Source organism: Aquila chrysaetos, chromosome 2 (assembly GCF_900496995.4).
Source record: "Aquila chrysaetos chrysaetos chromosome 2, bAquChr1.4, whole genome shotgun sequence".
NCBI classification, from domain to species: domain Eukaryota; kingdom Metazoa; phylum Chordata; class Aves; order Accipitriformes; family Accipitridae; genus Aquila; species Aquila chrysaetos.
Genome location: NC_044005.1, coordinates 25825448 through 25850058, shown reverse-complemented (window position 1 = coordinate 25850058; position 24611 = coordinate 25825448). Strand labels below are relative to the sequence as shown.

Genomic DNA, 24611 nt, shown 5'->3' with positions numbered 1-24611 from the left:
GAATAGAAATCATATCTCTAAATTTAAATGCTCTAAGCACTAGACATGACTGCCTCTTCAGGGTGGTAACAAAAAAAGACAATTTGGCACTGCAAGCTGGTTTGTGAAAAACATATTGAATTTGTCAATGTTTTCAAGCACTTTGCACAAGCAAGCAGAAAACCTATTAAAAAAATATTTAGTCTGAAAACATTCCATTTAACAGAATTTCACCCGTTTCCCTGCCTTGTCTTCTCTCAGACTCTAGTATTTACCTGTCAACATGCTGGAAAAAAGCATGGCAGGAAAGTAGTGGTGAAAGTAGAGAACTCGTCCCATCATAAAAAAAGGGAGGTAATGAAGGAGCCAGCCCAGCGTGATCTGCCCTCCACCACGTAGCACAACTCTGGACAGTTCTGGAACACAAATAAACAGACTTCAGCAGAGAAAAACTCAACTACCATTCCTATTTGCAAACGTTATCACATTAAGTAAACTCAACAGGAATGATCTTTCCAGGAAGTCATGTACTGGTCTGAAATTGCTCCAAGCATCTGCAACAGCCTAGCTGCATTCTTTATAAACATACAAACACTTTTCAGGAGAACAGTTATCAGAAAAGATATACAAAGACATAAGTCTCAAGGGACTGGCAGGAGGTTGACCACGCTCTATGTTAAGACCAAACTTGCAGTTTCTCAGGACATACATCAGACTAATGAGATCATTCCAGTTTCTGATGTTTTTTATTCTCTCTGTAGCAGACTACAAGCTATCCACATGATCACTTTGCCAGCCTTTCCTGTAAAGAAATGTTGCCTAGCTTTCAGAGCCTGGGGAAGGGACTGAGAGCTCTGGTGTCCGCATGCAGTTTAGCCAATAACTTATTATGTAATTGAATAGTTTCACATCACATTTTAGAATTCACTTCCCACAAAGAGATCTACAAAATGAAGCAACCATCGATGTAAACTGGAATGGTCAAAGTATGACTTATTAGGGTTTGTGAAAAGCTCTATAACCTTGGCATTGGACATAATAAAGGATCATTGCATCTCTTGCATTTGTCATTTGCTTTGCATAAATATCGGGAAACATTTCTCATTTCAAAATGCCATGCATACTACAGAGCACATGCAGAGCTTGAGAGCAGGGCATTAATCCAACTGGTCTGTCTCCCTCACAGCCAATACAGGTAGCACCCTGCAGTATTTTTGTTGAAGATCTGTCCTGTTCACTAGTAAACTATTTGAGATATGAAGCTCCCACTCTTTTGCTTGTAGACATTACTTGATAACCAAAGCTCAGTGGTTTCCCACTCTTGGCACACAAAGTCCTGCCATCCATACAATTTTAAGGTGCCTGCAAAAGGCATTTATGAAAAGGAAGCCTATTATCAGTAACATGTGTGGGATAAGTATCTCTACTAGAAAAAAACACCTTGGAAGCCTGCTAAGCAGAACAAGCTAAAAACCATGGGACCAGTAGATCTCTGCATCAGGAAGGTTTCCCTGACACAGGTTTTGTCACCTTCTCCTACTGATATGTCCAGATCAATTATAGTCTTTCCAACAGATATACATCTGGTCATTTGTGAGCTGCAGTAATCAGTGGAACTGAGAGCAACTATGGCCAGCATCTTGGCTCTTCAGCAGTTCATATGCAACTCCTATGGTAGGCTGGGTGATCACCTGCAAAGCAGAGCTGGCATATGAGCTACTGACTAATCCAAACCCTTGTCTCCTGCCAGAAAACAGGGCAGCAAAAGCCTACTGAGACTCATCTTTGGATCACCTTAAGATGCCAGCTTATACACAGAGCAGCTCTGAAATCTCCAGCAAAGGAGCATGAGACTTTTGAGGAGCCACTGATCACATCTTCTGCCTGTGAGTCACTTCCAGAGCTCTTCTCTTTGGCTAAGTAGGTGTCTCAGGGCCCTTGCTGACTTCAGGATTTCTGATGAAGTCTTAAAGGCTTCAAAAATTTGGCAACTCACCAGGAATGGTCTGCCATGCAAAAAGCAAGATTTGTTCACAAGAGTGATTATTTCCAGTACGGAACCCTTTGTTAACAGTCACATCGTTCACTGCTACACTTTCAAAGCACTATATAGCTTAGTGTTTTATACATACAGCTGCCTTGAGCTTATTTTGTTCAATCCCCAAGGTTTCAATGCAATGTAAAAAAAGATTATTTTTTTTTTATTTTTTTTTTTTAATACAGGAGTCCCAAGATGAGCTTTCCTTATCAGGAAACCAGGATGTTATAATAGAGATTCTATAGCGCAGGCAGGATAGGAAGACTGACCTCACCTTTCAGTTCAGATGTCAGTTGGACACCTCTCTTCAGGGCCACTGCAGTGGAAACTGTTATCAGAAGATATAACCCAATAGTGACCAGATTTAGCCACCAAATCACCTACACAGGAAAAAAAGAAAGATTTGGGACTTTAGGTTGGACATGTGCATGTGAGAGGAAATAAAAAGCTACATGCAAGCTTAAGAGTACAATGAGAGAGACAGTCTAAAAGGAGGAAGAGGAGGAGGAAGAGCATTATTGTTGCTGGCAGACACAAGACTAAGCTAAAATTTGCTAAAGACATTGGCTTGGAACCTCCCACTCCAACGTACCGGGTTTCCCAGCAAATAAACTCGATAATCGGTCTCATTGACACCAGAAAAACGCAGGCCCTGAGGAAACAGAGCAGAAGGGAGTAAATGGGTTTCCATCAGTCCAGTTTGTATTTTGCGCAGTGTCAAAGGTGAGACAAATTCCCATCCATGCAGCTCAGGTGCTACAAAATAAAGCTGACAACATCTTCAGTGCCATTAAGAGGTGCTATGCTTCAAGAAGCACAGCAAAAGCACTTGAAAACAGAAAGTAAGGTGGATTGATCAATATACCTGGTAGTTGATGGGCCAGTGCCAAGGTTTGGATGTAACTTCATTGTCCTTTGGTTTGAGGCCGCTGTTTCCCTACATATAAGTCAAGATAAAATTTAAATGAGCAGGCAGTTATGCTGCAAAGCCTGCCCAGAAATGTCTGGGTACACAAACATACATGAATACTCTTCCTGAGTAGAGCTGTTTTCTGACTACATAAGCACATCATCTTCTGGAGATGGCCACAATGAGGACAATGGATGTTTTAATATTACTGTACAAGTGAAAATGTTCTTTGGGTACCATTAGAGGCAGCATTCTCTCATTTCTCTTCTCCACCTTTTCTGTCAATGAGGACACATGTTGCATAAGCAAGATCTTTGTTCATTAAGAGACTACTCTGACAGGTTTCCCTCCACTCTGAAAAAAAGCCTCAAAGATTATTTCCATGGAAACTCACACAGGTACTTCCTTACCTGAGACAGCATTATCACTGGTTGCCATGGAAATGCTTAGCATTAATAATGATTTGCTTGACTACCTTCTTTCTCTTAAGGATCTGAGAAGAGCTTTACAAACAGTAGCAAATAAAACCTTAGACTCCTTTCTCAGAATAGTAACTTCTCATTCTTCAGACAAAGGGTTGAGGAGCTGGAAGCAGAAGGGCTGTGGCCAAGAGCACAGAGAACAATCATGGGGAAAGACCACAAGAGCAGTCCATCTTGAAAATATTAAATCCAGCTTTTTTTTTTTTTTTTTATATATATTCAGGGATAAATAGGGAAGAAGAAAGCAGAAAACACAGCACCTCAATGAATTTAAAAAAAAAAAAAAATTTAGAAGTTTTCCATTTTCAATCCAAACATTTGCTGTTCTCCTAAGTGTCTGTTTAGCTAATTTTCCCAACTCTGACCACAGTAATATCGTGCTGCCTCACAAATACTAATTTAACTTTAAAATCTTCCAGTAGGGTAGGGAAAATTTCCAACTCTCCTTTACAGAACCAAATTTCAGTAGTAGAAGGATTACATAACTACGCTGTAGCTAGATCACACCAACAGCAGAGCCAGGCACCAAGCCCAAGGCTTCCAAACTTTTGGAAGATTTAGCTGCAAGACCACCCCTTTTTCTAAGTATAAATTCAAGTAGGTTGCTGGGGCACGTAAATTCTGCCCTAGCTTGCAGCCATCACCCAGATTATCTCAGAAAATGCTGTTTCTTTTTGATGCAAGAGAAAGGAGGAAGAAAGTTCTAATCTAGAATTAATGATATCCTACCCGGATCATAACCATGTGGGATTCTAGTAGAATTTCTGCAAAAGAGGGCTTCAAGACATCCAGGCTGATATTGGGCACTTTAGAAAAAGAGAGAAAAATAGATTAGAAGTCTGTATGGTTTACTTTTATTTGCCTCATTCATAATAAACTAAACTCTCTCCTCCTGTGACAAATCTGCTTCTAGCACCTCTTTTAAATTTCCTGTGCAATTAATTCATATTCTAAACACAGAGGCTTGCAGTCAAAAGTATCCCCCAGTGAATTTCACAACTGATGTACTCCTAGATTTCCTCCTTTACTTCCAGGAGCAAGAGAAATAGACAAAAGCCCATGAAATAAACAGATTTGTATTTCTAGCTGAAATTAGAGACATATTGTTCATAGGCTGCTGTTTATCCGTAAGTGAGCCACGAGTGCGGGAATGCAAAATGCATTACAACAGACAAGGAAACTATCAAGTCAACAGCCCAGGATTCCTCTCCTTTGGTTTGCATACAGTCGCTCTGAAAGGATGAACACTAGTTTTTTTTAATAACTCAGAACTCAGCCCAAGTCATCTGCAATTCATGGGATGAAAATTATATCGAATAATTCAGGCCAAATGAGGCTGTGACACATATCTAACTCCTGGATGAGGCTGCAAGGCCCATCTGTCATTATTGGCAAACTTAGTTCTCTATCACACTTCTATTCATTTCTTGATGGTACTGCAAAGTCATTATTTAGCATGCCCCTGGTAAGAGAAGGAAAAAAAATACACCAGAACAGGGTGGATCCTAACTTTAAAAAAAAAAAATCATTGAAGTATATACAACATACTCATATTGATGACAATAATTCCCAATTAAACCAATGATGTTAAAAATAACAGCCTGTACTGGAGTGCCTATAAAACTTCACACTTTTGTTACCCATGAAGATCTCAAAATCCTTAAAGCCTTTATACTTCCACTACACTTGAAGCTTTATCACCAACTTACAGTACAAACAGTGAAGTAGAAAAAGGCTATACATCTCTGAACAACTGGCCCAAGTTCAGCAAGTTTGTGCTTGAGTTGGGAAAGAAACACACAAATTCCAAACACTGAATTCTTGCCATCTGATAGCTCATCCCTTCCTTTAACAGCAAACCAAGATGCACTCTCAAAGGAAAAGGAAATAAATGACTTACACTTAGGGTTAATATGATCTTCAAAGTTCCAGAGGGAATTGGGAGTCTCCTTCAGGTATGGTGTGCAGGTGACTTCCACTTGTTCCCAACCCCTGAGGAACAGCAGAACAGTTAGCCACCACCCCACAAAAGATGACTCAGTACTTTCAGTTCATGTCTGATTTTTTCCCCATTTAGCTTTATACTTTCCCATAAGACTTACCATACCACCCAACCCCAGCAGCTGCATTCTTACACACTCTTACATGCTCTAAGCACCATGTAGAAACCAAAAGAGATTTGCAAGGCAGCCAACATCAACATTCTACTGAATATTTGAACCACATTTCTAACTTCGGGCATCTAAACTAAAAAACCTAGGTCCATACAGAAGCAGTGGGATTTTTGAAGATGATGCACATCAACAACTAAAAACTACTTCAAGTCAACCCTTACAGTCTCTCCAGAAGAAAATCACCATCGTTAAACTAAGTCAATCCATGCCTACAGCAACTGCATTACAGAAACAAAAGAATGACTTTAGAGGATGCCACGAACTGTTCATTTAGTCTGTCACCCTATTTCTAGCAGGTCACATCAAACACTTTGGAAGAAAGTGCATCAAACCCTGCAGTAATGTGACAGATTAATAAAGAATTTTCTACCAATCACCACTTAGCAGACTTAACTCCACTAATTAATTAATTCCATTAACTAATCAACACTTAATTCTTGGAAGGACAGTGATTACTCCCCTCTAAATTCCTTAAAAAAAAAAAAATCCAATATACTCTAACCATTCTTATTTGCAGTTAACAAGTACTTTTTCTGCTCAGCTCTCAATGCCATCAATATTTTGTGTCAGTAACTTAATTCACAAGGTAAGTTTGTGTTGGGGGGGGCAGGGAAAATACCCCCTTTCTTGAATGCTGTTGACAGAGGCGGTGATTTGTTTTTTTTAAAACCAATCACATTATTTACCCATGAGCCCAATTTTTCTGGTAAAGTCTAACTGGCACTTGCATTCCTGACCAGGTAGTCACCAGAGGTATCTGCCTGCACTCACTATGATTCAGCATCCACAGGATTCCTTAGAAGCCCTTTTTACCATAACACAGTGAAGGGAAACCTAAGCTAGCAGTAACGGAGGCTGCTCTGGAAACAAAAGCAGCACAAGTGCACAGCCTGCTGCTTCAGGATCCATGTTAGCATCCCACACAGTACAGCTTTGTGGCATTAGTGCCACAGCAGCTTGCTTGGCATTAGACTGGATGTCACCTCATTTTAATGATGAAGATATATAATTCAAGGACATATTAAATCACAAACCCCTGCTAATAGCAGCTTGTTACTGTTGCCCTCACTTCAGACGCTGCATGCAAAAATGGCAGAAGGTCTTTCAACCACAAAATAAATTAATGAAATAAAAAGAAATTTGGAGGATTATGGTAAGGAACAGCATGAACTGCCCCAGTTTCTAGCAATTTTTGTGAACCCCAAGAATAAAATGGGCCTTGAAGAACACGTCTGTCATCCCTTCCTGGACTTACCAGATGACAAAATCTATGCCCATGCCACTCCTGGATCTCTTAGTAAGGGATATTATTTTTCACAGCTGTATACCTTCACTGTAACAGGCTGCATAACCCTAACCCAGATCTTCCCCTCTGGTTATATTTTTAGTACCTGCTAGTTACTTTTTTTATTCTTTTAAAGATAAAGAAATGGAAGAAACATGGTTATTGCTTAGTTTAAAAGAACCATTGCACAAAGGAACATGTCAGCTCAAGGCCGTGCAAGGGTGGCAGGGGATTACAAGCTATTTACCATTTTGGCAGCGTCTTTCCAGAAGAGCCCAATATACACCCTGTGGCCACATGGGTTAGCCGCACCTGACTCCGTAGGACTTTGATGAGCTTCCCAGTCTTTCTGCCCACCACTTCAATCCGCCAGAAATCATTGGAGTCTCCTGTTCCATTCTTTCATGAGAACATACCATAGGAGAAGAAAAAGACACCACCACACACACAAACCACCCAAACAAAAACAACAAACAAACAAGAAAACACTAAACCAAAAAAACTAGAAGACATACAGGATTGAAGCACTGCAAATAGGAACTTCTGAAACTCTAATGGTGGCAAAGCAAAACAAAGGAACCCAGGCTACTCTCGCTCAGACTTCACACAAGAGATTCCCCATGAGGAAGAGATGATTCTAGACATGAGCAACTACTCAAATATGTTTTCATCTTGCCAATCTTAAATTTTTTTGCTTCCAATTCATACTTGACTGTGGCTCAGAGTTACTTTTTAAACAGGGGTAACTTGGCTGCTTCACAAAAGGGTTTAGGCAACAGCCCCTTGCGTTTGGAAATTCAGCCCTCAAAGCAGATTTCATTTTCATGATTCAAAATTCTGTCATCGTTCTGTCAAAAAAAGGCACTTGTCTATGTGACAAGGCCAAATACATAAAATAATACTTGTCAGAGCAACTTCAAGGTTGCTCAATTTGGCATTTCTGGAGTTGAATGCTGCCAAAGCTAGACTGGCAGTAAAAGCTTAAATTATTTCCTTGTCTGTGTTCACATTAAATAGACCTTAAATATGAGATAAGCTATTTCATACTAAATCAGTTTTTCGTCCAGTATGGTAGATGTACATCTATCACCTTGGCTAACAAACTAAAAAAGCAAGAATAAATCCCCTTGGCATGGTATGAACTCTCCCCAAAAGAAGGAGCATTTGTTTTATCTTGCCATTCACTTACTATTCCATAGCCAGTGACCTGAAAATGTTTCCTTGTCAGGGGAGCCTCATGCTGGTGACTGTGAAGATTTCTAGAAGTTCTGAAACAAAATTTAAAGTCAAACCTTGTTTTGTTTTTATGTCTCAGTAAATTTGTGATATGAACTTTCGTTTGAGCCATTCAGAGAGCTGCCAGCGCTTTGACCACTGAATTCCAGCTAAGGGCAGGGCAGGATGCAGCCTTAACAGCAATGGGGACCACAGAGAGTAACTGCCACTTCCCACCATGCAACTCTTGAGCTTATGCCACACTGGGCAGTGCTGGAAAAGGAGGACAGCATGCAGAAATCTAACCCTCAAGCTACAATCCACCACCTCCAAGTAGAAAAAACTGTTGGTTTTGGTTTGGTTTTTTTTGTTGTTTTTTGGGTTTTTTTGTGGTTTTTTTTTTTTTTTTTTTTTTTTTTTTTTTTTTTTTAAATGAAGAGTAAAGGCAGGACAGTCCTGCTCTTGCAAGAAGCAAAGCAATATCCTGACCTCTCTTGATTATCAATTTTGCTTTTGAGGGGAAAGACTGTACCATTTAGTCAGGCACAGATTTACTCAGGTGGGAATCACTGACCCCCATCAGCACCAGCTGTACAAGGTGCAGACAAACAGCTTCCTGCCCCAGCAGGGACTGCTAACTGAGGCAACCAGAAAAACCTGGCCATATCCTGGTCAGTGCTTCATAAAAACACTCAGAAAATGAACCACCCCCACCAACAGTACAGCTGCATCCAGCCCAGCCTTATCTGCACAGAAACCCGCTGCCCACACTGCATAAGGTTCATACGCAAGGAGATGAGAGCCATCTGCTGGATCTTTGCTGCAGCACTGCAGTTTCACCTCCCTTTCTGGAGACCTAGTCAAGACCTAACCAGTGTTGCCTAATCAAGATTTTATCACCTCCATTATCATATATTCGATAGTAACACTCCAAATTCAATGCTTTTTTTTTTTTTTTTTTTTTTTTTAAGTCTGTGCTGGTTTTGGCTGGAATAGAGTTAATTTTCTTCACAGTAGCTAGTATGGGGCTGTGTTTTGGATTTGTGCTGAAAACAGTGTTGACAATTCAGGGATATTTTCGCTTCTGCTGAGCAGTGCTTACACAGCGTCAAGGCCTTTTCTGCATCTCATCCCACCCCACCAGCGAGTAGGCTGGGGGTGCACAAGAAGTTGGGAGGGGACACAGCCGGGAGAGCTGACCCCAACTGACCCAAGGGATATTCCAGACCATATGACATCATGCTCAGGATTGAAAGCTGGGGGAAGAAGGAGGAAGGGGGGGATGTTTGGAGTGATGGCATTTGCCTTCCTAAGCAAGCATAATGCGTGATGGACCCCTGCTTTCCTGGAGATGGCTGAACACCTGCCTGCCAATAGGAAGTGGTGATTGAATTCTTTGTTTTGCTTTGCTTGCGCCCACGGCTTTTGCTTTACCTAATAAATTGTCTTTATCTCAACCCCCGAGTTTTCTCACTTTTACCCTTCTGATTCCCTCCCCCATCCCACTGTGGGGCAAGGGGGTGAGCGGCTGCGTGGTGCTTGGTTGCTGGCTGGGGTTAAACCATGACAAAAATCTTAAAATCATTTTGGAAACCTAAGCAATTATTTGTGAACACACAATACTGAATACAACATGACATGATTTCCAGGTTCACAAGTTTAGAGCTTCTGTTAAGAAATCAAAGCCATGACAGCACAGAGCATTGTGGCGCAGTGACATTAGACTAGATGAAGATTAAATATCAAGTCACTAGGGTTCCCTTGCTTCTTCTCAGGCATGCCCTACAGAGAGGGAAGGCACCAGCTGACATTTTTGTTCAAAGTGTTTCACTGCTGTGATCGCAGTGTTGTTGAGAACTTCAACCGGTGGATACTGCCTATACACATAGGAACAGGACACTTGCAAGTACACTGACAAAAAAACCCCACACTCTATTTGCCTAGAAAACTCAAGAGAGCAGGGGCAAGCAAAAGAATGAGGGTTTTGAAATTGTTTCTTTGCAGAAGAGTTACCCTTAATATTGCACCTCACACAGCTGAACAAATCCCTCTGCTGCTTAGGCAGGTATTTCTAGAAGTTGTGTGGTTCTGTTAAAAGTTTCCCATTTAACAGACACCCTTCAAAACAAACCATAGCAGAAAAACTCCACAAACCCCACACTGGAAATGCAGATATACAGATACCTCTGACACACAACCTGCTTGTGCTGGCCTAACCATGTAGTCTCTAGCAAGACAAATCTCCCACCAGTTCTATATTCAATCACACAATCTCTTTGAATCCCATAAATCATCCTTACTCTTTATGTTCCAGACGAATAACATCTCCGTGCCTCACAAACTCCACAGGGCTCGAGGGGACTGACAGATCTGCTGAAGGAAAGCAAACTAATCACATCAATGCACTGACAAACATATCAGGGTCTTAGAAAGTTTCTTGGGAATGCTCATGCCTCAAGCAGACAATACAAGGCAAACTAATTTGTGTCTACTCTAAGGCTAGTGTAAACCACTGCTCTAGTTTAAAGATCAGCCCTGAAGGCTACTCCAAAGAACATGGCTCCAAGCAGCTCATACTGCCCTTACATAAAGAGGATGCTTGGTCAGACTAACTGAACACCAAAACTATATATATATTTTTTTATTTCATGAACTATAAAATTACTCTTGCAACACTGATTATAATTTTGTTATATCTAGGTTATTTGCATTTCTTGTTGTTTAGACAGTTCTTGTTAATTTTTATATACACATGCTGCAGGTGAAGAAAGGAAACTCTGCCAGACCAAACATGCCTCAGCTTACACTATGTGATAGTCTAAAACAACAGATATATGTACAAACCATAGATATTCACGTTCAGTACTCTTATCTTGTCCCAAGCAAGCATCCATGCAAATCAGTTGAATACAATGTATCAGAACATACCAGGACCCAACTTCTCCAGGACCCATAGCCACAATAACAGATTCCACAAAACATTAACTGAGTTCAGATTAATTTCCTCTCTTGTTATTTGCAGCCCTACCTAGCTGAAAAGTTGTCAATGCAACCTTCAGCTGAGAAAAGCTTATTTACTTCAGCTGTACAATCTGGAGAAAAACCACAAACACAGTAGACACAAAGAGCATTAATCAAGATGGAGCCAGATTCCCCTTCTTCTTCCTGCTCTCCCCCCCATACCTATGAAGGATACTTTGCCCTGGAGGGAACTCACAATATTTAAGTGAAAAACTGAAGCAGCAGTTATAAAAGGCATTTTACTGGTATTTGTTACCTGTATCTGAATCATGTTTCTTTATAATCCAGAGGTTATTTGAATCTTTATGTAAGTAGGCAGTGACCTGAAAGCACAGGATAAATTATTTTACCAAACAAGAAAAAAGCTGGTGATAGCAGACACACATTTGCCAGGAAGTTGAAGTCCCAAATGAATGCACCAATAACAAAGAAACCCTGGGATGACTTTTATGATAGTGCCCCCTAGAAGGTCAGTTACTGGCCACTCCTTAACCCAGATCACACCTTTTATTCAGTGTATAGCTTGTCCACTCAGGAGCACTACACCTAATGGCAGTTCACAAACATCACAAGGAACAGCCTCCAACCATACAGCTTGACCTCCTCTCACCCTACTTCAAAGGCTCCTTCTACAACAGGATATCCAAACCTTAACTTTTTGAATAATCACTGACCAGTACCAGCACCAGGAGATGGAAACAGCACTGGCTTTACAGACAGGCATCACTGGTAGAGATTTGTGACAACCATAATACTTCTGCCAAAAGATCCAGGCAAGGTAAGAAGGATTCAGGGATCAACTGTTAAAGCCGTACATGCTACCCAGCTAATCCTTACCGGCCTGCTCAGCCTCACTCAGAGTAACTGCTCCTACTGCTACCATGGGCAGGGAGGCCATCTGGCCCCAAGGTGCTGCTCCCAAGGGCAACCTTCCCGAGCAGCTTGAGGAACTGCACCCACTTTGCTCACTCTGCTCTTCTGGCAGCAGCAAGCCCTGCTCTGTGGGACCCTAGCCCAGTCCCAGACCTGTGCCTCCCACTCAGGTGGGAGCAGGCAGCCCAGTGGGTAGGTGAGAGGCAGAACATACAGGAGTGTCTGAGGGTGGGGGAAAAAGGGAGAGCTGGAGGTGGAACCTCATACCTTGAGGTCACGTCATCAGGAAAGGAGGGAAAGGAGGAGGCAGAGAGATCACTGCCTCCTTCTTTTCCTCCCTAAATCTCCTCCAAGTTCTAAAATCCTTTCCCCTCTCCACAGCCCCCAAAACCTCCCAGCACCCTACCCGTGTCCTACCTCCAGGACAGGGAGCACAGAGGGGGAAATCTCCACCCTTTCCCACTTACCCTCAAGGAAACTCCCATCAGTATCCTCTCCAAATCCCCCTTCCCTGCTTTTAGTGTCATAAAGCATGCTCTGTACTTGAATTTTGCCTATCCTTCAGCCAGTTTTGGTATGACATCTCCATCTATGGTAATAAACATCAATGTCACATGAGAGTATTAGGACTTTCAGTTGGAAAGAACAGCAGGAAAAGAAGATTGAGACAAAGTTTTAATTTCTGAAAACTTCTTCCTCACCACAGAGGCTGAAAGGAGTTAAAAAACAAACACTTGCTTTTCTCTGGCAACTTTCTTTCAAGGAACCCAGAACAATTTTTAGACACTAACATGCAAACTGCAAAATATATCTTGGGAAAGCTGCAGAAGCTGCAAGGATTTATGAAGCTGCATGATGATGGACAAAAATAAGAAATTAATTTAATTTTTGTACTACTTAATTAGCCATAGTTACATGATTTCTGATTTTTACTTTGATTTATTGCTTAATCATTTAATCAGAAGCCCTTAGTTCAGATACTTTCATTATGGCTAGCTTACAAATGTACAGATATCTAATTTAATGAGCAAAGCCTTATAAATTCTTTGGTGACAGATGAGGAAAGCAAGGCACAGAAGGAGAGTAATCCATGTAAGGTCATAAAGGCCAGTGGCAGGAGTGAAAACAACACACAGCAGTCCTAGTCTGTGCTTTTAAAACACAGCAACGAAACCTGTAAGTAATTTGGTTCAAACATAAGTTTTACAGCCTTCCTTGAAGAAACAACAGCACTTTCATTATGGAAGATTATTTTTAAGTCCTCTTGGCTTCCATCTATGGAGGGTGGTCTTGCTACTACAATGAAGACTTGTTACTCTAAGTCACCCCTCTCGTGCAACGTGGCAGGCTCTCTTCAAACATCCTTTTTACTCAGACCTTGAAGCCAAGTGCACAGCTGCGGCACTGAGAGGGTTAACAGGTGCCGCGTAAATACATAGCTCTTGTCACAACAGCCCCTAATGCTAAGTGCAATGGGAGCGAGTTGATGGTCATAGTCAGAGGCAGTACTACTGCAGCACACTAACCTGCTGCTGGCGAGCCCCAATGCCCTCCGGGTAGAGGTGCCAGTGGGAGTGAAGGTATCCCCCTGCCATCCGAAGGTTCTTCATTGTGACCACAGACCCATACGCCAAGTCTACACGGGAAGGAAGGAGGATAAAAGGCATAAGGCAGCTCTCCTATAAATATCCCCCCCCAGCTAGTCTGCAGTGCTCCGATTAGGCATGCATTCTTCTGCTTTGTTTTGATGAAAGCTCATTACCCGTTTGACACATTACTCCACACAGCTCGTTGCAGGCTTATCTTCCATCCCCAACCATGATTCAGTAAAACCGTTACATAACATTTGGCTGAAACACTTAAAATTCTCCCACCTAGTTTTAACGTAAACAGAAGTGCTAGTTCTTTTGTATGTGATTTCAATAATGAGAGGTTTGAGATAGCTTTCCATAAGAGTATATGGTCAAATTAAAATATGATCAAGTTTGAAAAACATGGGACGACTTTCATAGCCGTCTTGGGCACAAGCAGCTGCACTCCATTCCCCAATCCCTACAGCAATACAAGAGGGAAGGGAGGCAAGCTCAGCTATCAGATAGCGGAGCTGACAACCTGGCTTAAGACACCTCCCTTCATAGTCTCCCAACACAAGCGAGAGAACAGTCTTGGAGAACAGACTTTATGCTCTCCCTGTAGCACCTCCGGAGCAGAGAACAGCCAGAGAAAAGCTGAAGTAATCGGAAAGCTAAACCATATTAAAGGCTCAGTAGCCCCCAGCCAACCTGAGCATTAGGGAACAACCACGGAGCCATCTTTCCCCTAAATTTGTACACATGCTGAGTACAACACAGCTGAACCAGGGCCACACTGTGTCACAAAGGAGTTGATAGTTTTCATTTACACACATTTTGGAAACAAATCCCACATCTGAACACCTACAAACCTAAGGTGAACAGGACAAATCTCTTTTTGTTGTCTCAAGCAACATAAAGGCCAAAAAATAACAAGATGCATGCACACAAAACTGTCAAATTCCTCAAAATGGCATCTTTGCCTCTAGAAGGAATATGAGGAATGGCTAGTGACCATGACTAAACACAGTGTTATTTTCACCCTTTTTCTTTTCTGTCAATACATAAAACTCCATAGAGGAACAGCATGGATCTGACTATGACCATGAAGGCATAATGTGCACTGTCCTGCACTGAGTCACAGGAGACACTGTTTTTATTTAAAACCCCACGTACATTGATAACACTCAAAGTGGTTTATTCCTTTGGACACTCACGCTCTGGAACGGAGACATTATGAAGATTGTTCCCGATCAGCTGGGACTGAAATGCTGAACTGAAGAAACCATCCCCAGGACCACTACAAAAGAGAATAAAGAATGTAACAATTCAAAGTCTGGCAAAACAGGCATACAAAGCTCTGTCACACATTACCAAATTGTTTTTACAGAAGGAAAACAATAAAACCAGACATGGCATCAGGAGAAGAATGACTGCAGTTTCCTTAGATGCACACAACTCTAATGTTGTGAATCATAGCGGATACAGTCTTGCAGAAAATTGTCCAGAGCTGCAAGGACTTGAGGTCACACAAATGTACATGCTGGCACTGCACTAAGCACCATCAACTATCTTAGGAGATGTTCTTATGACAAATAAACTGACCCACTGTCAGGTTAGATACAATAAAGCCTCCCTGTGGTTCCTTAAGTCTCATTTCTGCTAAGAGGTTAGTGGTAAGACCAGTTGACAAACTGAAAAATAACAGATTTAAATTTATTTTTTTTTATAGTGAAATGCTTATTCACCTCATCTCTTAACGCTGGCATACAGAAAAACATTACTTGGCCATTTTACTAGCTGTTGTGCTCTTTCCACATAAAAAGCATCCCTTGGTTGCAGGCATTCAGAGAAGAGTCCCCCCCTTGGGAACACTCAGACTCACATTTTTAATCACAGCCAAAGCATTTTTCAGGAATGCAATGCCTTTTTTTTTTTTTTTAAACAAAAAAGAAAAAGAAGAGTTGAGACATTTCCAGGTCCAGGAAAGAGAGGAGGAAAAAAAGGAGACAGAGAGTTTGGTTAGGATACTTGCTTGGCATTTCAGAAAGTCTCAAGCTCAAATTCAGTTTCACTGCCAGCTTGGCCAGAGCCTTTCTGTAAGAACAATGCAGGAGTCTGGGAAGGGAATTAAACAAAGACACAGCTTGTGGCTGTGTTTCTGACACTGAAAGTGCAGAAATCCATAATCAATAACCTTTAATTCAAAGCAAAAGACAAGTGATTCTTCTTCTGGAGAAAACATTGTGAAATACCTTTTATTTAATACTGTAAAATGAACAGCAAACATAGCCGTGTAGAGGGCAAGCGGGAGCAGGATGAGGCAGAGTACACGAGCCAGTAAATGCTTCCCAAACATGACCTGTAACAAACACAACCTGGATCAAACAGTGCAGCTGCAGGAGCAACTCCACTCCTTACTTCACAGGACTCTGAGCAGCAGTCCTATAGCTGGAGCTTGCCATGCAAGCAAGCTCAGCAGGCTGCAGAATTACCTCAAAAAGGCCTAGAGAGAGGTAAAAAGCTTAGGCAGACCTTGCTGTACATCTCCAAAAGCTGGAGCTGTGGTACCTTGAAAATTTGGGGTCCTGGGAGGAAGACAAAACCAGGCAATAGGACAGTTTAACTTTCCCAAGTGCTGAGCATCCCTAATTTTGGCAAAGGAGGTTGGGCAGCTCCCATTGACAATACTTTGAAAACAAGGACCTTAACTTGTTTGTCAGTGGTACACATCTTGACACAAAATCACAGCAAGGAGATAGCTTCCAGAATAGTAACTGTCAAAGCTAAGCAAAAGGGAAAATGAAAACTTTTTCTCCCAACAAGTTGCCCTATGCAAACATGAATGTAACCGGGACTGCTTGGGGACCTAGATATGCTTCATTCACAGAAACCAGCTCACTTAGCAAGGATGGTCTCACACTGCAACTTCTGTTGCTGCTCAGTCAGAAGTTACAGAAAAGTCAGCACCAAAACCTATGAGTGTTTCAGCTGAAAGCAGAGTATTTCATTTAAACCACTTGGAAAGGCAGTTTGTACACAGATGCACAAGAAGCAATTACATATTCACATCCTACTGACACTGCTGGTGGTAATGTAAAATACAGGGTGGGTAATAAATAGCTGTGGGAGAAGAAAACACTTAAATAGGAAAAATGGTTTGCTAAATGTCCCCATCTAACTTCAAAGCAGATAAAGGTAGAGGTACTTGCTATCCTCCATATTTTTTTTACATGGTACCTATCACACAATCATTAAGCTAATCATTCTCCATCCCTGAATACCAGATCCAAAGATTTCAGAAGTAATGGAAAAAGAGCTGAACACATTACAAAACTAAGAACTCACTGAAGTCAACAAAGGAAACAGTTGCTCAGCTCAAGTACTTCAGCAGAACACTTAACCACTGGGCACTTGGAAAAACGCTGATTGATGGTACATAACCAAATTTATGCAGTAGAAAGGCACATGAACTAATCTCCAGCTCCCTGCTCAAAATGACCACAATACGCTTCAATCGTGAAAAGGTTCAGACTTCAATGCAAAGTCAAAAAAGACAATGCACATGAAAGACAGCACTCAGCAAACCAGAACAGTGGACCAAGACAAGCTGAGAATTCTAGAAATCAAATTAGTCCCAAAAACATTGCATGTAAATAAACATGAGTAGTTTCCTAACAAATGCAGAGATAAGTTATTCAGCCTTTCAGGGGTTTAATCCTCACTTCTTTCTCTGCCCCACCCCCCCTCAAGCACCAAGGTTGCCAAATAGTTATTCAGAAAGCATCTACCTTCTGCAGTAAGTTTCTTTACATATTCTAACATTCAGGGGCTTGCTGCCTTTGCTGCCAGCAGCACAAATGAAATGACTGTGCAGCTGTCTGCTGGCAGAAAGCTTAGACATGATGGATTTGTTCCATTTCAAATGCAATTAACTGACTTTGCTCAAGAAGTGCTTCTCTGGAGCTGGAACATTGCATCTTTGCAGCCTGTATTGATTCACATTAATCAGAGAAAACAAATCACAGCAGGAATAGAAAAAGTCCCCCAAACCCCCACTGTTTATGAGACAAACAGGACAAAAACAGTAAGTGAAAGAAATAGAATTTTCAAGCTTCAGAAGAGGCCGAGACAAGAGGAGAACTGAACAACTTTTATAAGATGTGCTTGAAGATTTTGTTTTCCTGCTGGTTGCAAGACAGCAAATGGTACATCAAGGTATTTCTCCAATAGCAGATTTCACAGTCCCCAAATACAAAATGCAATATATCAGAACAGGGCACTCAAACACACTAGCAATTTTCTTAAAGCTTATAAGAACTAAATACGTGTGAAATCAAGCAGGCTATGGCTGCTTTCATCCTCAGGACTGGCTATGGAGACTGCAAGTTGCAGAGCACTCCTATGACTCATGATGGACTATTGCATGCTACTGCTATGCGGCCTATAACCCCCGTACTCTCATGAAGCAGAGCCTGAGCTCATGCTGCTTATGCAAACTAGGTGCTGCAAGACATGCCTGTCTGCCAGGTAGCATGTACTCCTCAGAAGGTCAGATAACAGTGTTGGACATCATCTTGCTTGGGGCCATTGTACAGTCATTCCCAATGAGCATTTTTAGCCTAGACTGAAATAAAATTCATTCAACTGGAAAGGTAATAGTTCCTCTCAGGAAAAAGCAACAACCTTTCTGCTGTGCTTTTATGACATTATATCCCAGTAATGTGTGTGTTTGTTTTTTTTCAAACATATGGCAATAGTTTTTCCATTATAACCTTCATCTTTAATTATCATCATTCACCTCAGATGCCCATTTGCTGCAGACAGAGTATCACTGTTTGGCTAGTTACATGGTTGTCAAAGACTAAGAGAATTACAAAGCAAACAAAACAAACCCTTAAAGTAAAGAAAACTTTTTGACACTCACCAGTGACAGGCTGAGGTTCCCCAGCAAGTCCCATAGGTCATAGATCGTGTTCAGGCCAACCAAGAGGACTACAAAAAGGCCAACAAATTTTACCCCTGTTGCTCCAGCAAGGTTCACACCAGTCAGACTCAGCCAGAACCACCAGGAGGCAGAAAATGGCCTGCAGGACAGATAGAGCAGGTCAGTAAATAAATGATGGCTACATGAATGGGCACCTGCAATCAGGAAAATAAACAGCAAATGGGTTACCCTGCAAAATTACATTCCATCTTCTCAGGAGCCCATGAGGAACAGAAAGACAAGTTTTTTATTAATTTTAGAATTATGCAAGCATACTGGCTTCAGATATAGTCTTGTGAAGCCTTGATACAGGCTTCAGAAGGGCCCAACACTTAAGCCTGGACAGCCCTAGATCTCCCCTTTAAGGAAGAGAACATAAACACCAGGTATAAGCTAAAATACTAGTGTGAAGAAAGTCTGACATGTGGAAGGTCTGAAAATAGAAACGGGACTTTTGCTCCATGAAATGCAAACTTACTTCTCTCAGAAAGCTAAGGACATGGGGGAGAACAGGAGAAAAAGTATAGCCACTTTTCCTAAAGCAAAAAGGCCATAGCAGAAAACATCTACCCAAAGCACAAACAAAAGCTGCAGCAAAAAGCAAGCAAATTACAAACTAAACTAAAATTGAACCACAGAGAAAAGATGAGAAAAGATGACAGCAGAATTCAAAATCCTTTTCCTACTGACTCCTGATGCCTTGACGGTTGTATTTTGACTAGACAAAATCCCCAAGACCTGCTAAGCAACACAATAGCTAGAGCTGGCTTTTAATTTCCATAAAATCCACTAGTTTGAAAACAGGATTAGCTCTAAGACATGAGAAATAAGTTCAGGTCAAGGCACACAGAGCTGATCAAACACTGTCCTGTAACTTAGTGCTTGCACCCCCTGGGGTATGTGTTGTAGATGAGAATGGCCTTGGATGGCCCTACATGATGCTGCAGGCTACATTTTAGCCATGTGTGCTGCAGTCACACTAAGATTCAGTGTGACTGATATGATCAGTTCTTGAACGTTTCATGAAAAAAAAATTGCTCATGTGTAACACAGTATTCTAAGCTTTTATGTGTTTGAATTCTGGACGCATTGTGGGGAAACTACTCTCTACAGCTCAGCCACAAAGAAGCCACCTGACATATCCAAATACCTATAAATCACCACCCCCCTGTGGACTGGTCTATAGAACATATCATCAGCAACTTGACTACTTCATTCAGAAACATCCTGGCTATATTTCCCTCAAATTTTTGGTGCCAATTTCTCTAAACCAAACAAATTACACTATTCACCTCAGCTACCAGGATTTTGTAAGTGCTTATAGGATTACAGTCACAGATAAGCTGTGTTTTTCCAGCCTGGAGACAAAGTGACTGGTTCAAGATAACAAATTAATATCTCTGCCATTAAGGAGCAAAGCTTTGAACAGGTTACAACCATCCTTCATTCCTCCTTTTCTGACCTACAACGCTCTATACTAGCTTTCTTTCCTGCCAAGTTTTAAAAAGCTTTAACCTTCATTTTCAAGATTTTCAGTTCCATAAACACTATTTCTGCTGAAATTTCCTTTCATGCTGAAATTATCTATTTAAGTCTCCCTCCTGGTTTACCCCAGCCACAATACTTTCTCCCCAGTTTCACAAACCCTCATACTAAAAATTTCTTTCCCCTACCATGAGCCATTTTCACCTCCAAATTTCCTGAAACAATCTCATCTCAGCCATTCACCCAGACTACCAAGTGGCAGATATGTTTTAGTACTTCATCTGTGTGAGCGTTGAATACCTATATTTTAGCAAAATATCATCTTTATCTTACCTATCCGCACAGCTGTTAGATTTCACCATACTCAGAACAGCTCCCATGAGGAAGAACATCAGAATGGGATCCAGCAGAATATACTGTGACAAAGTAATACAGCCCGTATCTGCAAAAAGACACACAACAACTTCAAAAAGGCTTGTGGTTCTAAAGTGAATGTAAGATTGCAGGAAGCCAGGTTCCTCACTGTAGTCAAGACAAGGGAAACAAGGGAAATTTTAGAAACGGAAACAGATCAGAACATTTCAACTTCTACTTGGGTAACAAATGGAAAAAAAAAACCTCAAAAAAAACAGGCAGTACAACGCTATCTGTGAAACACCATTTGGGAGGTGCTGCTAACATATTCAGATGGAGAGTGTTACAGACAGCAATGATCTACTTACTAAGGCACCAGCAGGGTGCCAGAGGATGCTACAGGAGAAGTCATCTTTCAGATGTTACCTATAAAAATTGAATATGACTTGGGTATTTTAAGTCTCTGTGCCTCAATATCTGTGCATCCTCACAAAACCCCAATTTGGGTAACTCCATTTGCAATGTTAATTTCTCCACTTGGCTCAATTCAACAAGGAACTTTATTAATTTCTTACTGTGAACTCTTCCACAGTAATGCAGTAAGCTATTAAGTACCTCTATAATTCATACGGGAGACATCAATATTTCACTAGTGGGCAAAATCATTCCTGATCATCCATCTTATAAAAATTATTAAAATTGAGGTAAAATGTAGTCCAATGCTGTGGTTACGCAGGTAACAGAAGTACCTATGAACTAAACAAGACTAAAATTCTCAAGGGGACCACCAATTAAAAAGTCTCATATATAAAATGCAGAATTACTTTGCTTTTGGGAATCTCTACTATGAACCCAAATATCCCCTGGCTAGGTAACACATGATAATTCAAAAATTAAATTCTCTGAACAATTAACCTGCTCAATTTTGCTGTAGCAGGAACACCTACCAAAAATAAGGATGAAAGCTGTGAGTAAGGCTGCTGGCAGTGACTTTGACAGTTCCAACACTGTGAGGTAGGCAAAGGGAACCAGGCAGGAGCCAAGGAATGCACAGAACTGCAGGAAAAGAAGATCACGGGAGAAGTTATAACCCTCCCCAAGGTGAACATGCACCCATACCTTTTCCCTTCATCTTCCACACCTACCAACAACAGGAAGTGTTGCAGTAGCTGAACTGAGTAACTAAGAACATCAGGCAAAAGCCAAATGAACAAAGATACTGTTCAGAGAAGGACAGCTGCTTACTCCGTTCTGCAGAGGTGTCAGTAACAACAGTCGGTCATTCTCTTGCTAGACTACATCAGATATTCACAAAAAGATATGTCAAGTAGGTGCACTACACATCCACCATACTCAACTTATTTTAACAAGACATTAGAATACAAAATCTAAGAATAAAATACACCTGTACCTTACATCTTTAGTAGGCCAGTATCACCTCCCCCTACACAAACGACACTGAGGATAGTTGGAGGAGGAAAAAGAGAAATCAAAACAAAAGAAAGCAGTATCACAGTAAAATTTGTTCTTTTCAATGTCTGGTTCTAGCACTTCTCCCACCTTTGGCATAGGACAACCTAGAACCATGAATTGCTGGAGACCCATATGCCTTCCCAGTTTTTATTCTTCTTTCTAGATACTAGCAATTGGCCACTGTTTCTTCTTTTGGCTCATGTTATCTGCTGTCATTTTATGGCTCTTGGTCTTCCTAGAGAGCAGTACAGCCAGGGTTTCAGATAGAATACCACTCTGAATAGTAATTTCGCCCCCCACTCCACCAGCTAACTCAGCTCAGTGTCACTGGTGGTGGCAAATGCAGGCGGCAGTGGATGATCCTGGCTTTTTGACATCCTTGGCTCCCCAGAAGAGCAGCCAGGCACAACGGAGCGAGCAGGAGCCCAAGCTAAGCAATGTTCCCTTTGCAGAAAATGCAAGATATCTGTCCCACTCAGGAGTGTGGTCCCATTAATCAGCAGCAAGAGTTGGCCTCAAAAATCACCTTACTGTCTTACCTGGCTGCTCACAGTCAGACATTAAGACTTATTCACAATACAACCACTAACACTTTTCTACGGAGGTTAAAGACAAGGCACAAAGCTAAACAGACCTCTGATCTGATGCAGGAGAGCTGTTCTTATGACCTAACACTCTGTACTGAAAAGCACAGGAGAGATAACCAGTTTGATACTAGCCTGTAGAGCCTTACCCCTCTCATTCCCATGTAGTTGTGCTGCTCATATCTGTCCCCTGGCTTTTGGAAAGGAAAGGTACCATCATATCCACTAAGGTAGCCAGCAAGTCCAATCAGCATCTGAAGAGGAAAGGTGAAAAAAATGGTCAGGGAAATCACACTGGAGGAAGGAGTACCCAAGCCAGCAGCAAGTAAGATTTTTATAGAAGCCAAGTCTAATCCAGGGGATAACTACTTAATTTAGAGACACCATCCAAACAAGAGTTTATGTACAGAATTCATATGCATAGACATTGCCCTTTGTCTAAAGGCAAAATCAGAAGGGATCAAAAGGACTTTGGCTGCTGACTACAAGGATGACTGCAAGCTCAAGAGAAATACCAGGTGTGGGATTTAGCAGAGAGAATTTTGTCTCTGTAGGTTCTCCCATAGCTCCCTATTCCTATAGTTTAGGAAGACTCAGCCTGAAAGGACGATAACCTTTCCGAGGCAGGAGGAGTGCACCTTCATCAACACTGCACACTGTTGCTAGAACAAGTTCTTCAATTACAGAACAGTAAGTCAAGGCTTTCAGGGTCCTTTGTGGTTGGCATCTCATTTGCACACAAGCTATCAGGAACCATCTGGTTCCTTTGAACTGTAGGCTTCTATTACATCTCTCCTCCAAATTACTTAAGTGCCACGTTCATTTTTTAATTTCAAGCCTTTCAAATACCCAACATGCAATACTGTTTTGTTTTCCCATATTCAAAGTATTTTCCTAAAGAAGAAAAGATGCAAGCTGAGGCTCTGGGTACAGAATGTAAATTACCATGATGCCAACAACAGTTAGGAAAGGTATTGGTGCTCATCATATCCTTCAGCCAGAAGGAAGGGGAAGACTTTTGTTGGCCCACTCCTGTGGCTTCTAAAACATGTAACAGAAGAGCAGTTTACCTTCCCCAAAGGGGGGTGGACATCAAAGAAGAAGGTCCGATTAATGTAGTAGCTTCCCATCTTCCCAAAATGGGTTTCATCCCAACTGGGAAAAACAAACAAACAAACACACAACCTGCTATAACGAAGGCTGTAAAAAAAATCCAGGAAGGTCTTTTTACTCACGCTTTTCATCATGTAGAGGGTTAGTGCCATACATTCGATATGAGACAATGTGTTAAATTCACTGGGAAATCATGGAGAGTACTGCAGCCATTCTAGGCAGGGTCCATTTTAAAGCGTTTGACATTAGCACTCCAAAACCCCTCACCTGCCCTTCCGATTCCAGATTGAGCTAAGAGATGTTAAAAGTCAGCCCGCAACCCGCAGATCCCCGAAACCGCCCCCCCGAGGCCCCGTCCCCTCCCCGCAGCGCGTCCCCAGAGCAGCGGGGAGAGCGGATCGGGGGCCGGGGCCGGGCTGGCCAGAGAGCACAGCGCTTCCTCGTGGCCCTCACTGCCAGGACCCCATCCCACCGGCCGCCTGCAATAAGCACCGATCCCTCCCCAGCCGGGCAAGGCGGGGGCGGGCGGGTGCCTGGGAACGGGGCGAGGCTGGGAGCTGGGGCGCGCTCCCGCCCGAGGGGCCGGGCGCGGCGACGAAAGCCGGCTGTTTCCGGGGCGCCTGCCCGGAGGAGGCGGACACCCACCCACAACCCGGGCCTTGGGCCCGGCCCGCCGCCCCCGGGCCGATGCCCCGCCGGAGGGGCGCGGGCCCCGCCCCGGCCCGTACCAGACGTGCGGTGGCTCCGGCAGGCGGTGGAAGCGGGAGGCGAAGCTGAGGAGGGTGACGAGGGCCAGGGCCGCCGGGCGAGCCGCGGCGGGAGGGGGGCCGGCGGCGGCGGCGGCGGGAGGGGGGCCGGCGGCGGCGGCGGGGCGCGCCGGCCCCCCCGGCACCCGGCGGGACTCCCGCCGCCGCAGCGGGCCGCCGCGCGGGCCCGGCTCGGCCTGGCCACCCCCCGCCGCCGGCATCCGCGGGCCTCCGCCGCGCGCAGCACCGGGCCGGGCGCGGCGCATCCTGGGAGACGGAGTCCGGGGCGGGCGGGAGGGGCGCGTGGCACGCTGGGAGATG

General features: G+C 42.7%; 1 protein-coding gene across 10 annotated transcripts in view; it reads right to left on the bottom strand.

Annotated features, from left to right (window-relative positions):
* POMT2 (protein O-mannosyltransferase 2) overlaps positions 1-24511 on the bottom strand; it is a 38458-nt gene extending 13947 nt beyond the window's left edge. For 8 of the 10 annotated variants that reach the window (XR_005931409.1, XR_005931406.1, XR_005931404.1 and 5 more), the window contains exons 1-19: positions 24273-24511; positions 23502-23586; positions 22581-22685; positions 21322-21430; positions 20354-20462; positions 18476-18635; positions 15804-15910; positions 14766-14848; positions 13504-13613; positions 11361-11427; positions 10384-10456; positions 8058-8136; positions 7116-7267; positions 5310-5401; positions 4139-4215; positions 2883-2954; positions 2610-2669; positions 2292-2397; positions 255-395 (exon numbers count right to left, since the gene is read on the bottom strand). Coding sequence is in view for 3 of the 10 variants with exons in the window: in XM_030032366.2 (XP_029888226.1) it covers positions 255-395; positions 2292-2397; positions 2610-2669; positions 2883-2954; positions 4139-4215; positions 5310-5401; positions 7116-7267; positions 8058-8136; positions 10384-10456; positions 11361-11427; positions 13504-13613; positions 14766-14848; positions 15804-15910; positions 18476-18635; positions 20354-20462; positions 21322-21430; positions 22581-22685; positions 23502-23586; positions 24273-24511 (2026 nt within the window). In the remaining 7 variants the exon portion in view is untranslated. The other 2 variants (XM_030032375.2, XM_041120141.1) reach the window with 2 other exon arrangements.
* Between the last annotated feature and the right edge of the window lie 100 nt (positions 24512-24611).